We start from the raw sequence: 16,911 nt of genomic DNA, 5'->3' as shown, positions 1-16,911 counted from the left end.
TAATAAACTGATCACAGAGTACCTAAGTTTGACCATTGGATATAGTACAAAAATGTAGATATGTAAGGTATAAAAGCAGTGAGTAATATCAGAGAGAGGCTTAGGTTATTCTTGCTTAACTCCTAGGAAATTTGTTTACTCAACTCTATAAGACAAGGTCAAGAGCTATGAACTTTATAGAATTCCTGACTAGATGCAGGTATTGCTCCTATGCTAGAGAAGATTAAAAGGCTTAAGCTAAATAAACTGTCTGCAAAAAATTCTCTCATCTTCAGGACTGTACAGGGACTGCAGTGGATGAGGGGGTGTCAGTCCTTCATTTTTCTTTTCTTCTTTTTTACTCGCTCTTTTCAGTTCCATGGTTGGAACTCACGGTACAGGCTATCCTAATTTTTTAAAAGGAATTTTGTTCTTTCAAGATATTAAACCTAATAGTTTAACATATTCCGTTTGAAATTTTCGTCTCCTTTTTAAAAGACTGTAATCCTGGACTCAGGGGGTCAAAATTCTAAACAAAGAGCAGGCAGGTCTAATATATAGCATTTCCATTATGGCAACTTACATTTACATTATCATGTTATAGGAGAAATATGCTGAGAATATTTTAAGGTTATTTGCAGTTTTCTTTTTTAAAAAAACTTTTCCTGGCCTTTGACTCAGGTAATCAGTTGATTATGGGTTATGATGAATTAATTTAGTGCAGATTCCCAAGCCTGCGACATAATGCTATTTCAAGAGTTTGCGGAAAATGACATCTTGAAACAGGAAATAATAATTTCCAGTTGTCATTGAAAAATTGACATGTTCTGCCTATTATTCACTAACAACTCCCACCATTTAAAAATTTTTTAGCCCTTATTAAGGAAAAATTCAAACATATGCAAATGAAATGGGACAGTATAGAAAACCATTACTCATAACCCAGCTCCAATAATTATCAGCTTTCTACCTTTTTATGTCATCTATATTCTTCAATCTACCTCCCACTTCCCCTCCAGATTATTATTTTTTTGAATTTTTTCCCACAATTTCTTTACATTTGTAGCTTGACTACTTGATACCACCTATAAGCGGTATGGACGCATACCTTCTACAAATAGAAATATAGACATTCTTGTACATACAAAAGATAAAGATGTGTCATTATCTAGCTTTAATCAACAACTAGTCTGGCAATGCAATTCCTGCCAAAGAGAAGAACTGCAAAAACAATTTTGAAAGTGAAGTCATTGTTTCTGTCCATTGACTAGGTTTTAGCCAACCTGATAGTCCGCCCTCTGTCGGGAACACAACCACTCTCTTCTTAGCAGAGCATATTTCCTGTAGTTCTAGTGAAGGCAGCCCTGCCCTGCCCAGGATTGAATATATGATCCAGGCTCTTCAAAGAACTCCTCCATTCCTGTGGTAATTCCTGTGACATGATTGGCACAGGACAATGTGAGCCCTGGGGCAGAGGCTCTTATATTTTGGAAGATATGGGAGATTGGGAGCTATGAGGTCTGTGTGAACCTGAAGCTAAGGGTCATTTTATCAGGGGGGAAGAGCCTGAGAACAAAGCAATACAGAAGAAAAAGAGGTGGAGACAGAAAGGGAGATGAGAGAGAGAGAGAGAGAGAGAGAGAGAGACAGCGAGAACACCATTTGGACACTTGCATATAAGCTGTGCCCAAAGCACTCCTGAACTTTTCAGATACATGAACCAGTAAATTCTCTTTGTTGATTAAGAAAATTTAAACTGGGTTTCTCCATTTATAACACAAAGAATCCCAATGCAGTAATTGTCTCCCAGCATTTTACTGGTCCCCAGACATAGATACCACACTGCAAATTCATTCAACGTTTAGCTGCCTGGCAACACGTTTCCTAACAACACTAAGTGGGGCATGTGCCCCATGTAGGGCCACATCCATGAGGAGATGCGATGTCAAGATCGTGAGAATCAACATTGTGAGAATAGCATGTCCAAAAATGAAATCCTGATCTTTCCTTGCAATATCTTTCTCCTTCCATATTTCCCATCCTATAAATGGTGTCTCCATCCACCAGTTGCATGAACTGGAAACTTAAGACCTACTCTTGCTTCTTTCACTCCTTCATATATCACCAGCAATCCATTCCTAAGTCTTCTCTGTTCTATCTTCAAAGCACAGCTCAGTAACATCCACTTCTCTGCATATCCGCTGGCTCCACCACACCCAAGCTATGTCAATGCACATGCACTAAAGCAACAGCAGCCTTGATCTCTGTTCTCTATTTCTGTTCCTCTGTAATCAATACTCTACCCAGAATGTTTGCAAAAATACCAGATCCTTTCACTCTCTGCCTTAAAACCCATCAAGGCCTCTTCATCCCACATAGAATAATTTTCAAAGCCCTTAGAAGAGCCTCCAAGGCCCTATACAACCTAGTTCCTGAATCTTTAGTAAACATTAACTGCAAAAAGTAGCTTGCTACAAGAGTATACAGTTAAACCATGAACAACACAGGTTGGACTGCATGGGACTACTACTTATATGCTGCCCCTGAGACAGCAAGCCCAATCTCTCTCCTCTTCCTTCTCCTCCTCGGCCTACTCAACATGGACATGAAGAGGATGAAGACCCTTATGACAATCCAATTCCATTTAATGAATAATAAATCATTTCTTTATTATTTTCTTAGTAGCATTGTCCTTTTCCTCATGCTTACTTCATTATAAGAATACAGCACATCACTGACATCATTGATAGTAGTTGCTTCCTTTAAGTGGCCAACACCAGAAAAGGAAGTAGATAGAATATTTCATCCAATGACTTAATTTCCTTGTGTTAGACTTAGTATCCCTTCAAGCTTTTTTAAGAGGCAAATTGAGGGAGTTTCTGGAAGGTGAACAAATGGCTCTATGCCTCCTTCCCTGCTTGCTTGGTTCCTATACTAAGTTGTATTTAGAATTTGGTTCTAAGAATTGCATTCTCTTGTTTTTTGGTTTTGTTTTGTTTTGTTTTTGTTTTTTTTCTCAATAGGTTGAGCTCTTTCTTCTTGCCGTTTTTTTTAAGCAAGACAAGGTCTTGCTGTGTTGCCCACACTGGACTCAAATTCTTCAGCTCAAGCAATCCTCTCTCCTCGGCCTACCACGTTGCTGGGGTTATAGGTGTGCACAACCACAAACAGATTTTCTGGTTATTTTTAAATAGATAAAACTGGAGATGATTCAGCCTCCCCTCCCTCACAACATTTCTAACAACTAAGCAGTCTTTCAGCTTCTGCCTGAGCTGGAGGATTGAGGGCAGGTCACTCTCTCTCAGTAGCTCCAATGTATGTATCAAAACAGTCTCAGAGCCTCAACAATGGGTAATGATCTCAGTATGTCTCTTGGGGCAACACACAATCAAGCCACTTCCTGACAAGTTTTCTCTGGTATAGGATAAACAGCCCTAAAAAAAATACAGTATAGAATGCATATAACATACAAAATAGGTAGTAAGTGTTTATTCTATTAATGAATAGTAAATTTATTTTCTCTTATGATTTTCTTAACATTTTTTTTCTCTTGTTTGATTATAAAAATACTATATAAAAGATATATGTTTATCAACTGTTTATGTTATTAGTAAGACTTCAAGTCAACAATAGGCTGTTAGCAGCAAATTTTGAGGGTGAGATAAAAGTTATACACAGATTTTTGACTGTGTGGGGGTAAGTGCCCCTAACCCTCATATTATCCAAGAGTCAATTGTATATATTTAAAAGCTTTAGACAATAAAAACTATTGTTAAATATCCAGGAGAATACTGTTAAATATATAGAAGCCTAAACAAATTTTTATTGTGAATTTCTATAATTAATATATTATAATAATTAATGACCTTTATGTCAAGTTTCACTGGAGGCACTTGTGTCAAGTTTCACTGGAAGCACCTTTCATTCCATGGCTGCTAATAACACCTTGACTCCATAGAAGCAACTTGGGTCCATACATGGGGCCAAAGGCAAAGCACTCCGTCTTCCTGATGAACCAAGCCATGACAAGCCCAAGCCATTCTGACAAGTTTTGAAATCAGAAATAGGACTATTGATTGAAACTGTGATAAGTTCAAACATATGTTTAGTTTGGACACCTTGATAATTCAGATACATAAATTAACGGTTCAAACAAAAGCTGTTTTTATACTTTATAAGCAGTCTTGTTAATGCACACATGCTTGCATACAAAAAATAGAATAGGCAAAAACACATCAGAATGTTTACTGTGGTCTCTTTCTTGAATGGGGTATTCTTTTTGCATTTCTAATTTCCAAACTTTCTACAATGAGTATAAACTATGATTAAAATGAAAAAGAAATGTTAACTCATAAAATAAGAAAGTGCAAATGATACCAAAGAGATGAAATTATAGTCTTGAACATCTGCACATTTTGCAGGCCACGTCACAGCAGGAAATACAGGAGAAACGTCACTGACCTGGCATGCTGGTAAATTTCTGAGCCATAGCTCATCACATCCAGTATCATTAGGGTACAATTTTACTTCAGCATTATAAGAATCTTTGTGACTAACAGTAATTAAATTGAATAGTTAGCATTTTATTGAAATTCTATTATGCACAGACATGCAAATCCTTATCATATATTGTCTTCATTTAATACTTAATCAGAATCTTACAGCTTAAGTAAGCAGTTCTCACAGTCTTATGGTTTAGTTCATGTAGTCAGGGGTCCTGGGGGTCTTTAAGATCTTATCGGGGGTTTGCAAGTTCAAAACTATTTTTAAAAATAATACAAAAGCATTATTTGTCTTTTTCACCCTCTGTTTTATATATGAGAAGATAGGCTCAAAATTTAAGTAGATTGAACAAGATCACATAGCAAATGGTGGATCTGGAATTTAAACCCTTGTGACTCAGGCAAAAACCTGTGCTTTAACCACTACGCTCTATCATTTACATTTCTTCCACTTCTAGGATAATAAATTTATCAAGTGGAACTGAGAAAACTCTAAAAGTTGTCAGTGTCCTTGTTGGTTTCAACTCATCTGCTCAGGGTAACCTCGAAAAGTTAAGATTTTGTTAGATTGAGGGGGACCAAGAGGCAATGATTCCCTCTCATGTCTGTGACTTAGAGGTAAAAAGATTGCTTTCACTTTCCTAGGTTTGGGCTGAAATTTTATGGTCATTCAAGGAAGATGAGAGAAACTCATTGGCTTTTCTATAAGCTTCCATCTTATCTTACCTCCTGGCTTGTCCATCAATCCTATCCCATCCAACATGACTTGAGGTGTTCTTATCAGAGCCACTCTTTGTATTAGACATTCCAGTACTTCTCAACGCGGCATTTTTATCAGAACATTTAGAAACGTTGGACTCAGGGATATTAATGATCAGTAGCACATCTCCCCCTCACCAGGTTAGCCAAAAATGCTGCCCCACGTTTTTACACTTTCCTTGGGTATAACTCCCAGTTAAGAACCATAGAGAGACGGCATTATCTCCAGACTTGATCTACTATGGACATATTAACTTAGGAGAAGGCAAATTCATCTATTATCATGGAGGCAGGATTTTGGATCTTTAGAATCTATGATATGAGTATTTGTTGTTAGCACCAATAATAATGAACTGATTAATCAGATTAGTAAAATTGCCATCTTGGACAGCAAAAGATATATTAAAATTAGAAGGTATTATAGGGAAATTTTCACAAGCAGAGAAAGACTGTCCCAGGCAAACCAAATATGGTCACTGTAGACATACAGTGGAACTCTGTATTGAAGGATTCAGTTGAACAACTAAAGCCATCCTGAATCCCTTGGATCCCTGGAGATTAGGACTCGGCACGAGGCATAACTGCTAGAGAAAGGTCAAAGATGACCTCTACCTCCTTAAACATTTTACCCATATTTTCCATGCTTAGCATGCAAGACAGAATTTTTAGCCCAGAATCTTAGAACCAGGCAAATGTTGGAAGAATTCGAATAGAAAAATAAATGATCATTGCCTTCTTCATCTGGATGAAAAGCCAGGGCTATTTTAGTAACATAATATACTCTTTCCAGATATATCTCTGAATTTGAAGACTTCTGAAGATTGAAAGGGTAAATGCCAGACAGGAAGCTATTAATGAGGAAGGTCAACAAAAATAGGTTAAAATGCACACCAGCCATTGCTGGAAACTCAAGGCATCTCCAGCGTTCCTCCCCAGCTCTGACTGCTATGCTCATCCTAGGTAACCGAGCTCAAAGTTCATCACCAAAACTCAGATTCTTTGGTTTTGAATCTCAACTCAATACTCTTTCACCAAACCAATTAAAATCATTATCTACAAAAATGGTGTGATTTACCCATCTAAGATTCCCACCACTAATGTCAATGGAGTGAAATACCAAAAGCAAAACATAAATAGTCAGAAAGCCCTTGGATGAAAGTGTTAAGGCCCTATTATTATTCAGTTAAACAAGGGTAAGTCTTTTAAATCCAAATGATATAGTTGTATTTGTCTACTGTTCCTCTTCTCCCTCCCACAGGACCTTAAATCATATCTCAACCATTCTGACAATTGGTTAAATATTACAATAAAAACTGAGTTTCAACTGTGAGTTCAAAGATAATATGTGCAGCATATCCAAACTTGGCTCTCATGGAATAGAGTCTTTTATTGGGAGCTAAAAAAATATAAGAAAATTCCTTTGTTGGTTTTTTTTTGTATGTGTGTGTGTGTGTGTGTGTTTGTGTGTGTGTGTGTGTGTGTGCATGATTTTTACATTATCCTTTTTATAGTTATTAATGCTAGTTGATAAATAATGATAGCTAATATGAACTGAGCGTCTTCTACAACTTGAGATAGCACTGTTTTACATATGGTATGAGTCTCATTCCACATAGTCAAGCATGTAATAAGCATATCTTCACTTTTAATAAATCAATGTAAATTTTATTTTAATGGCCATCCCGCTGGCTGGCAGGAACCTTAGTGTCAGTCCTTCACTGGCTTTCTTATCACCAACCCCAGGGTTGTACTACTGCCTTTGATCATATGAAAAAACAAGAGTGGGAGGACGGCCGTGTGCTGATAAGGTATCTTCCCAGGTCCCACTGAGTTGTGCATCCTCCCTATCTGTAGGGCTTCTCAAGTCCTGCAGTGCTCAGCTGCTTCCAGGCCACACATGGGACAGGCGCCATTGTGAGGTTTTCTACGGTCTCCTCAGCTTGCACTCACCATGTAGGCACTGCCCTCTCTGGAGTTTTGCTTTCTTTCTGGATGCAGCCAGAAAGCTGCATGAATACATCCTGCTTTCAGAATCCACAGACCTCTCTCTGCCCCTCTGGCAGTCACAGGGTTATTTGTGTAAACTGAGGGAAATCCTTCTGCCAAGTTTTCCAGGTTTTTTTCTTTTCTATTATTTCTTTCTTCCTTCTCCTCCTATGCACAGCCTGTACATTCTCTCCTATGAGCTTTTGCTTTTGAAAAGATGAATCCAGATACAGTTCCAGGCTACTTTTGCTTCACACCTTCCCCAACCCCTGACAGGAATAAGTCAAGGGAACCAGCCACTTGGAAAGGGCAGAGGAAGAAAGAAGAAAAGGTAAGGAAAAGCACAAGGAGAAAAATACCTTAAAATATCCAGCCTAGCTGAGCACGGTGGCTCACGCTTCTAATCCCAGCACTTGGGGAGGCCAAGGCAGGCAGATCACTTGAGAAGTTCGAGACCAGTCTAGCCAACATGGTGAAACCCCGTCTCTACTACAAATACAGACATTAGCCGGGTGTGGTAGCCACCACGTGTAGTTTCAGCTACTGGGGAATCTGAGTGAGGCTGACGCAAAAGAATCACCGGATCCCAGGAGCCGGAGGTTGCAGTGAGCAGAGATGGCACCACTGCACTCCAGCCTGGACCACAGAGTGAGTGAAACTCCATCTCAAATAAATAAAATAAAATAAAACAAATTTAGCCTAACATCAGGTCAGCACAGTGACTCAAGGTGATAGATATTACTGTCTCAATGTTTTGAACAGGAAAACACAAAATAGTTAAAAACAAAGGAATGTAAATTTTCCCAGGTCACACAACTATTAAGTACTAGACTGGAAATGTAGCTTTAGGTCTGACAGATCCCAAAAATGTAAAATCAAACTTGTGGCCTTATTTATGAAATAGGCAATATCATAAAAAATTGTAGAGTATATGTATAGGTATCTCATTTATTTGAGTTATTCTAAGTGTCTACCTAGCATATTTTTTTAAGTTATTAGAGAAACTTCTTCAGCATTGCTTGAAACTAAAATACAGACATATATGTTGAATGCATTGCTTTTCTATTTTTTCCTCATGAACTTGACTAAGATTGTATTACCTCCACCAGTATCAACAAGTATTTTCAAGGCAGCTTGACAAGTGTTCAGAGTGTAGAGGATCTGAACAAGAACAATAGCTCAGTGGGGCATTGCCTGCCTTGACTTTCCTGCCTGCTGGGTTTCTGGCTTTCAGACATTTTGACAATGATGTAGTCTTTAATTGGTCTCTTTGCAAAATGCCTGCTCCTCACTTTTGACATTAATTGCTAATTAATAAAAGCATGAAAATGTCAGCATATCAGCATATGAACCAATATCTTAATGTTGAAGAAGCACATAAAAGCACAGCTTTTAAGTTTGGGATAGGGAAAACGTAAAAAACCAGTTGCAACATCCCTTCTTCAAACTTGCTCTCATATGGTTATAGAGTCAACTTTCACAAGACCCTCAGGACCTTCCCTTCCCACAGATTCTTAGATAAAAAGTTTCTGCACAAGCAAGGTGCTGTGTAACTATTGCCACCCACTACAAGGCACCCACTCACCACCTAAAGTCAGGGGAGATTCATATGACCTGAAATCACTACTTATCAAAGTTGGGATACTTTGGGTATAAAACATAAATGCACAAATATCACACATTTGAATGGTTTCATTACTTGGAACCATTGGATAAGATTTGGACTTGGCCTTGGAGAGGGGAAGAAACTCCCCCAGGACCATGAGCCTAAACCACCTGCCCTGGCTCAGATCATGAGAGCACTCCCCACTATAGCAATCAGCCATATTCCCTCTGGTAAGGAAGGGACACTCAAAATGTTCACTTGCTTTAATAACTTCCAAAAATATATTTCTTTGAGAACCTTATGGGGAGAGATGGATTTGCAAATATGCCTCCTCAATAGCAACCACTAAATACCAGGATGTGGCATCATTTAGAGCTCAGAAAATTAAGAATATATACATAACAAGAGCACTTTCCCCATGACTCTTTATTCAGCTGCTCAAAGCTTCTGTGAAGGCAAAAAGAAAAAAAAAAGAAAGAAAGAAAAAGAAAAAAAAAACCTATAATTAAAATGGAGAGGATCTAGCATTTTTTGAATATACTAGATATTCTAAAATTATTTGATTTGAAATGGGTTAACTTTCGTCATCTTACTTGAAAGTAATGCCTCCAGGTATCATGGCAAACTTTGAAGACCTTATCACTGTTCTAGTGGAAAATTGATATTTGACAGAAACGACTATCCTAATTCTCCACTTTGCTTTTTTTAAAGATAAAATTATTTTAGAATATTTTTATGGAAAAATTGCAAAGGTAATTGAGACACTTTCCTTATACTCTTCACTTCAGGTTCCTTTAATGTAAGCATTTTACATTACCATGCTCTATTTGCTGAAACTGAGCAACCAGTGATGATACAATGCTATTAATTAAACTCCAAACTTTATTTTGGTTTCACTAGTTTTTCCACTAATGTCCTCTTTCTGTTCCCAGGTCCAGTCCAGGGCACCACATGGCATTCAGTTCTCATGTCTCCTTCGTTTCCTCTGTTCTGGGACAGTTTTTCAGTCAATTTGTTTTTATGACCTTGACAGCTTTGAGGAGTACTGCTCAGGTATTTTATAGAATGTCTCTCAATTTGGGTTTGTCAGGTGCATTTTGATACGATTAAACTATGATATCGGTTTTTAGAAAGAATATCAGAGGTGAGGTATCCTTCTCATTCTGTTATGTCCAGAAGTATTTGAGGTATCTGAAGAGGTATTTGATATCAACATGATATAACATAGCAATGCTAACTTTGATTACTTGGTTAACACAATGTTTGCCAGATTTCTACACTGTGAGATTACTACTGATTCCATTCCATACTCTATTCTTCTGAAGCCAGTTCATCCAGTCCATGCTCAAGCTGGGGAGAGATTAAGATCTGCCTCCTGGAAAAGGAGAGAGTAGCTACCTATAGTTTTCAGAATTATTATTTAAGGAAAATATATTATTTCTCTACAATGCATTTATTTATTCAATCATTTAAAAAATCGCTATGGGCCAGTCATGGTGGCTCATACCTATAATCCCAGCACTTTGGGAAGCCAAGGCAGGTGGATCACAAAGTCAGGAGATCAAGGCCATCCTGCCTAACAAGGTGAAACCCCTTCTCTACTAAAAATGAAAAAAATAGCCAGGCATGGTGGTACACATCTGTAGTCCTAGCAACTTGGTAGGCTGAGGCAGGAGAATCACGTGAACCCAAGAGGTGGAGATTGCAGTGAGCAGAGATGGAGCCACTGCACTCCAGCCTGGGTGACAGAGCGAGACTCTGTCTCAAAAAAAAAAAAAAAAAAAAAAAAAAAAAAAAAAAAAAAAAAAAAAAAAAGAAATCACATTTGCAACATGATCTTGCAAATTGCTTGGTTTCTTGCAGCCCTTTTATTACTCAGAGATCTAACTATAGTACAGCCTAGGTATCTCTCTAATACAGGGACTACAGCATACAAAAGCAAAAGGTATATCTCTAGTGGTATAATTGACAGAGTGCATGTTTGTTTAAGAATCTAGAATTTAAATTTAGGCTCCTGAATTTAGATTTTGTGTCCTTTCTGCAGAATAATCCTCACTAAATGTTGACTCAAACAGAGCAAGAATGGACTTCCTGAAGACCTTTTTGAAGTTCTCCCCAATAAATAAGTAAAGTGTGGGAGAAAAGATAGCATTGAAAGAAGTGGTTAGCACTGTAAATATCAGAGTCAACTCTAAAAGTAGTGACTGGCTCTTAATGAGAATTAAGCCTTGGTATATATGGTAGGGCATCCAACACACAAAGAAAGAGACAATGGCAGTCATCATAACTTTGAAGGGCTTGCTGGATTTAAACAGGCCCCTCTCTTTCACCTTGCTGGCTACTCTTTCATAACAAAAGATGATGATGAAGAAAGGCAGAAGAAAGCCCAGCAAGAAGCGGCTGATGTAAAAGGCTGCATGAATCCATTGCCTTAATGTTTGCATCTCCTTGCTTTCCCAGTTAGTAGACACAGCATAGTTATTTCGGCAAGTCACCTTTCCTTTATGGTCATGATGTGTCTCTCTGAAAATCAAATAGGGCATGCTGAGGGCAGCTGCTGAGATCCAGACTCCCAGAATGATGCTGGAAGCCCAACGTGGGGTTCGGTGCTGCTGGGACCACACTGGGTGAAGAGTGAGCAGGTAACGATCAAGACTGATGGCCGAAAGAAAGAAAACAGAGGTGAACATCCCCAGAGACAAAATGCTGTTGAAGACCTTGCACAAGGCAGTTCCAAAATGCCAGTGATTGTCTTGAAGTTGGGAGGTGGCTATAAATGGTATAATCAATGTTGAAATAAAATATGAGAGAATGAGATGAAAAAATAAGAGAGTATTGACAGTCTGTTTCATCTTGTATCTTAGCACCCATAGATAGAGGCCATTGGTGATGGTGCCAATTATCGTTGAAATGAACAAAGTAATGGCAGTAATCATTTTTGACGCAGGGGCTAGAAACTGAGTGCTGTTTCTTACTAAAGTAGAAGCATTGATCAGGTAATCAGTAGAGTTGATCAGATCCATAATGACCTGTGGAGTCAGAAACAGTGAAAATAACCAGAAAAAGCAAAAGAAAAAGTTAAATGTAAAAGTTTAAAAAGTAATTTTTTGGCCGGGCGCGGTGGCTCACGCCTGTAATCCCAGCACTTTGGGAGGCCGAGGCAGGTGGATCACGAGGTCAAGAGATCGATACCATCCTGGTCAACATGGTGAAACCCCGTCTCTACTAAAACTACAAAAAATTAGCTGGGCATGGTGGCATGTGCCTGTAATCCCAGCTACTCAGGAGGCTGAAGCAGGAGAATTNAAAAAAAAAAAAAAAAACCGAAACAAACAAAAAAAAACCCATTATGGATTCATATTTATTTTATTCTTTTGGAAATGCATCATTTGTTTCTTTTTTGCCTGAATTATTTCTGCTTTAGTCATTGGGAGCTCTTTGATGACGGCTCTTGTGTCCCTTTGACGTGCTCCATCCTCTTGTTTTTTGAGCACTTCTTTCATTTCGGGTGCTACAAGATGCTCCAAGATCATCTTGTACTTTCTCTGTCCTAGTCCTAGAATGAGAGACTTCTCCAAGGAGCCCTGGTTCCTTTTTTTGGAGAATTCTTTTTAGAAACCAAAACCTGGGCACTGGGATGCTCATTGCTACTGGGCTTACTGCTTGTAGGTTCTCTGAGCTGGCAGAACTACCAGTTTATGCATACATACTGACCTATGTATACTCACACCTTTATCATTATTTCTGTATCTATCCATTTATAGAAGTATTAAGATAAATATTAGTTCATACTGATGTCCCTGGTTCTAATCCAGTATTATGAGGTTCTCTCTATTCTGCTTTTATTACTTATGTGTAACTCTCTCTTCCACAGTGAGAAACCTATCTCCTTACCATCTACAGTTCATATACTTATAACGTTTACTTTTTGAAGTGAAGGTATTGGTTAGAATATCAAAATATACAAGCGGATTGAAGTAGTGTTTCATGTGATCTGTGGAAAATGATCAACTTAAGAATTGTTAAAAATACTTATGAAACTATATTTACCAAATTCAAAAATCATTTCTATCTCATAACATTATTTGTGTTAATTTAAATGAGAAAACACATTTAAAGATTTTAGTAAAGAGTAAGTTTGGAATCAATAGTTATTACTACTAGTAATAACCAAAATTGTTAAAATGAAATTCTTTATAAAATTACATTTTTACAGCCTAATTTTTCCCCTTTACATACAAACCTTACATTGGTTGAACAGGACCAAAGACCTGAGGCCCTTGTTTGGAAACAACTGGAAATTGGCTTTGTGGACATCAGAGTGGTAGGGATGGCCGAGTTGACTAACAAGTACAAAAAAAATGTGTTCTGGGTGAGATCATGATTCTAAAGCTATGCTGCTCTTGGTGGATCCCTCAAAGACTAGCAGGCCTGAGTATTATGTGAAACCCAAAATGTATCACTAAACAAAAGTGCAGTGAGCTCAATCCAGAAGTTAGAGGTGCACTTGGAAAGTAAGTCCAGCACAGACAAAGACAGCTGAAGCACGGCTTACTAAAGATAAAAAAGAGGAGCCTTGTTTTTCCAAAATAGAGGGTACTGTCTCCCACTCAACAGTGTGCAAATGCAAAAAGCCAAAGATAAAAGAAAGATTAAAATATAACCACAGAAAATGAAAAATATGAACAAATAAGACAGACGGACTCAACCAACATCATCTCTTCTGCGAGTGAGGCTATAAAGCCCTCATAGCCAGTTGAGTATAGAGGTGTTACTCTTTACTGCTTTAGAATCACCAGGGTTGGTGATTCCAAAAGTATAGTCAGTGTCCTACTGCTGCTAGGTTCTCTGGAACAGGCTGAGAATTGATGCAAAATGCAAATTCTTACTTTAGTTTGTATCAGGGAGATCATATATATTTCTATGGATGTTCATTTTTATACACAATTAAGTCATTTTCAAGGAGCCTATTATGTTGTGTAAGATGGGCACATCCTTAAAGTTCAGTATGGCTCCCATACTAAGCTGAGCAATGTTGAAGAGCTACACTGTGCACATGCACAATCAGCTAGTTGGATTTTGCAACTGATTCATTTTCTGGAAGAACCATTCATTCCAAATACATTATTGGTGTTGTCTTAAATTGACCGTGTTTTCCACTTACGTCTATTCCTGCATTTTACTTACAAAAAACAATAGCACTCACAAGTTACCTTCTTGATTAAAAGTTCAATTTGAAATTACCTGGTTAATCCTCAAAAAAAAGGGTGCTGTGTGCTCACTTAAACAATATTTGGAGCCTGCAGTTTATGTTTGCTTCTTATTTAAACCATTAATACCAGCCCAGGCAAGTGGCTCACGCCTGTAATCCCAGCACATTGGGAAACCAAGTCAAGAGAATAGCTTGAGGCCAGGAGGTTGAGACCAGTGTAAGCAAAATAGTGAGACACTGTCTCTACATATTAAAAACATATATAGCTGGGCATGGCGGTGTGCCACTGTAGTCTTGGCTATTTCGGAGGCTGAGGTGGGAGGATTGAGCCCAGGAGTTCAAAGATGCAGTGAGCTATTATCATACCACTGCATGTCAGCCTGGGCAACAAAATAAAACTTTGTCTCTAAAAATAATAACATAAAATAAAAATAAATTATTCATACCCACATTGTTAAACCAGAAATACCTAATTGTTGCCAACACCCATTCCTTAACAAAACAAATGTGCTAGACAATGACATTTAATTGTTCTCTCCTCGATTATCATTTTTTTTTTTTAAATGAAAAGTGCTTTAGGGAAGACCGAGGTGTGGAAAGTAGTAAAGACTGAGGCCAGAGTGGATGTGGCCGACTGTCAGTGTGTGTCTGAGCTCCCACCAAACTGTGCCCACAGCTGCCACTGAAATCAGAGATAGGCTAAGGTGTGCGCTAAAGCACCTGGATCACTTGCTGCTGATGCACAAAAACTGTTTTGTATCATTGTATTGAGCAGGACTGTTTCTACATTAGCTGTTACTCTCTTGCCCCTTTTGGGATGATTTACTTATTTTATTCTCACATCAAAGTAGCTAAAGATACCAATGTATAGAGATAAGAAAGGTGTCATGTGACATTCAGTATCTCCTCATTTTCTGGATTATATGCCTTATCAGCTTTAAAATGTTGAGAACTTGATCCAAATATATGTATATTTCATTATTTACAGATTATATATAAGTATTATAATGTTGTTAAGTTATATAAATGGTGCAATATAATACAGAGTTTATATATATGTATATAAAGATAGCAGTGCAATATAATATAATATATAATAATTTAAAAAGTTTTAAATACATATAAATATAAATTGTAATCATTTATTTCAACCTCAATATATCATCCGACATATTCTTATTTTGGAGACTAAGAATTTTGAGATTTATGTAAACATCTTGTTTTTCCCCAGAATATGAGTCTGAAATCAGAAAATTGTGGCTGCACAGTTTAACTCCTGTTGCAAATTTGTTTGTACCTGGTTACTAAAAGCTACCAATAAATTTCATTTTACATGAAGCTCATTAATGTTATAAGCTCCATTAATTTATTCTAATTCCTTTATTTTCTGGTAATAATACACTAATAAAAGGAAGCATATTCTTATATTCATTAGATTTACTGTCCACCATGAAGCCAAGTCCATAGCTCACTAATCAGGTTTGGAAAGGCATTCTCCTCCTAATTTATGAATGAGATTAAAGCACACTAATGATATCCCTGCAATGCTGCCAATGTATCCAAGTAATTAAATACTCAGTTCAGTCCTCAGAAGGAAGTTTCAGCAATTCCACACTCCTATTCAAAATATTTATTAATATTCAAGCTTACAAGAGGTGAATTTCCATGATTTTATTTTAAAAAATTATGTCAGCAATGAACCTGCTTTATTTTCCATATATAAACACACTTCTTTTATCTAATGACAAAAATTGCTAAATGAATTTTTTTTTCTTTTTTGCAGAGATCAACTGAAAACCATCAATGTACCTGTTGGAAACTTGATTGGAAGTATAATCTGACCTTGCTAATCATTTTGCAACCAGCTCCCAGGGAGATCTGTTTCCTACCCAGTTCCTAATCCCAAAACTAGTATGCTTTTTTCTTTGTTGCTCATATTGAGTTTCTGACTGTCTTGCCCTAGTCTGGTTTGTTTTTGAAATATTTTTTCCATCTGCTGGTATTTAACACTGCTATCAACATGATTTTTTTCCAGAGCATCTCATTCTTTAAAGGTTATTTGGAAAATGAACTATGTATTATATTTATCTTTCAACGTCTTCAACACTTCTTGGTTGTGAGAGAGAATGAATGTTTACTCAACATACTAACAGAGCTTACTTTACCTTGTTTTCAAACCAATAGTATATGCTAGCAGATGGCAGGGTTTTCCAACATTTAGAGACTATTATTTAAAACATTCATGAAAGCATGAGCCTAAATTATGAAATTATATTCAAGTAAATTATAATAAAGCAAAATCTACATGAATTTAAAGCAAAAGTTCCATATAGTTGGGCAAGAAAATTTAAAGAAAATGTGGTGTGTGTGTGTGTTTGTGTGTGTGTGTGTGTATACTACTACTCAGCCACCAAAAATAATGAAACCATGTATTTTGCAGTGACATGGATAGAACTGGAGGGCATTATTTTAAATGAAGTAACTCAGAAACAGGAAGTCAAATACCACATGCTGTCACTTGTAAGTGGGAGCTAAATAATGTGTTTACATGGACATAGAGTGTGGAATAATTATCACTGGAGACTCAGAAGGGTGGAAGAAGGGTGAAGAGTAAAAATTACTTAATGGGTTCAGTGTAATTTGTATTTGAGTGATGGCTACACTAAAAGCCTAGACTTCACCAGTAGACAATATATTCATGTAACGAAACCGCACTTATATCCCCTAAATTTATATAAAATAACTTAATCTGATGTGAAATAAGGAGAAAGAAAAGAAAGAAGATATTGGCAGTCAGTAGTGGGCAGAAGCCTTTGTGATTGTTGTAAAAGTATCGTATTCCTCTTCTTTCTCTGTTGTTCCATCCA

The 16,911-nt window shown here is 37.3% G+C and overlaps 1 protein-coding gene and 1 long non-coding RNA gene across 2 annotated transcripts in view; one reads left to right on the top strand and one right to left on the bottom strand.

Moving 5' to 3' along the window:
- LOC119473580 overlaps window positions 1–16,551 on the top strand; it is a 158,032-nt gene extending 141,481 nt beyond the window's left edge. Inside the window, exons 3-4 of the long non-coding RNA XR_005202788.1 lie at window positions 9,765–9,885; window positions 15,828–16,551. This is a non-coding gene — a long non-coding RNA (uncharacterized LOC119473580). The remainder of the gene's footprint in view (window positions 1–9,764; window positions 9,886–15,827) is intronic.
- GPR33 (G protein-coupled receptor 33) lies at window positions 10,634–11,886 on the bottom strand. The gene has a single exon (XM_037744188.1). The coding sequence runs from the start codon at window positions 11,853–11,855 to the stop codon at window positions 10,839–10,841; it is 1,017 nt and encodes a 338-aa protein (XP_037600116.1). The 5' UTR covers window positions 11,856–11,886; the 3' UTR covers window positions 10,634–10,838.
- Window positions 16,552–16,911: the final 360 nt, after the last annotated feature.

The sequence above is a fragment of the Cebus imitator genome, unplaced genomic scaffold (genome assembly GCF_001604975.1).
Source record: "Cebus imitator isolate Cc_AM_T3 unplaced genomic scaffold, Cebus_imitator-1.0 Scaffold9, whole genome shotgun sequence".
In the NCBI taxonomy this organism is placed as follows: domain Eukaryota; kingdom Metazoa; phylum Chordata; class Mammalia; order Primates; family Cebidae; genus Cebus; species Cebus imitator.
Note: the sequence above shows the minus strand (reverse complement) of the source record. Positions and strands in the feature narration are given on the sequence as shown.

Excerpts from the sequence above, each read along its gene's own strand:
- GPR33 (XM_037744188.1), bottom strand. The coding sequence starts at position 11,855 with ATGGATCTGATCAACTCTACTGATTACCTGATCAATGCTTCTACTTTA.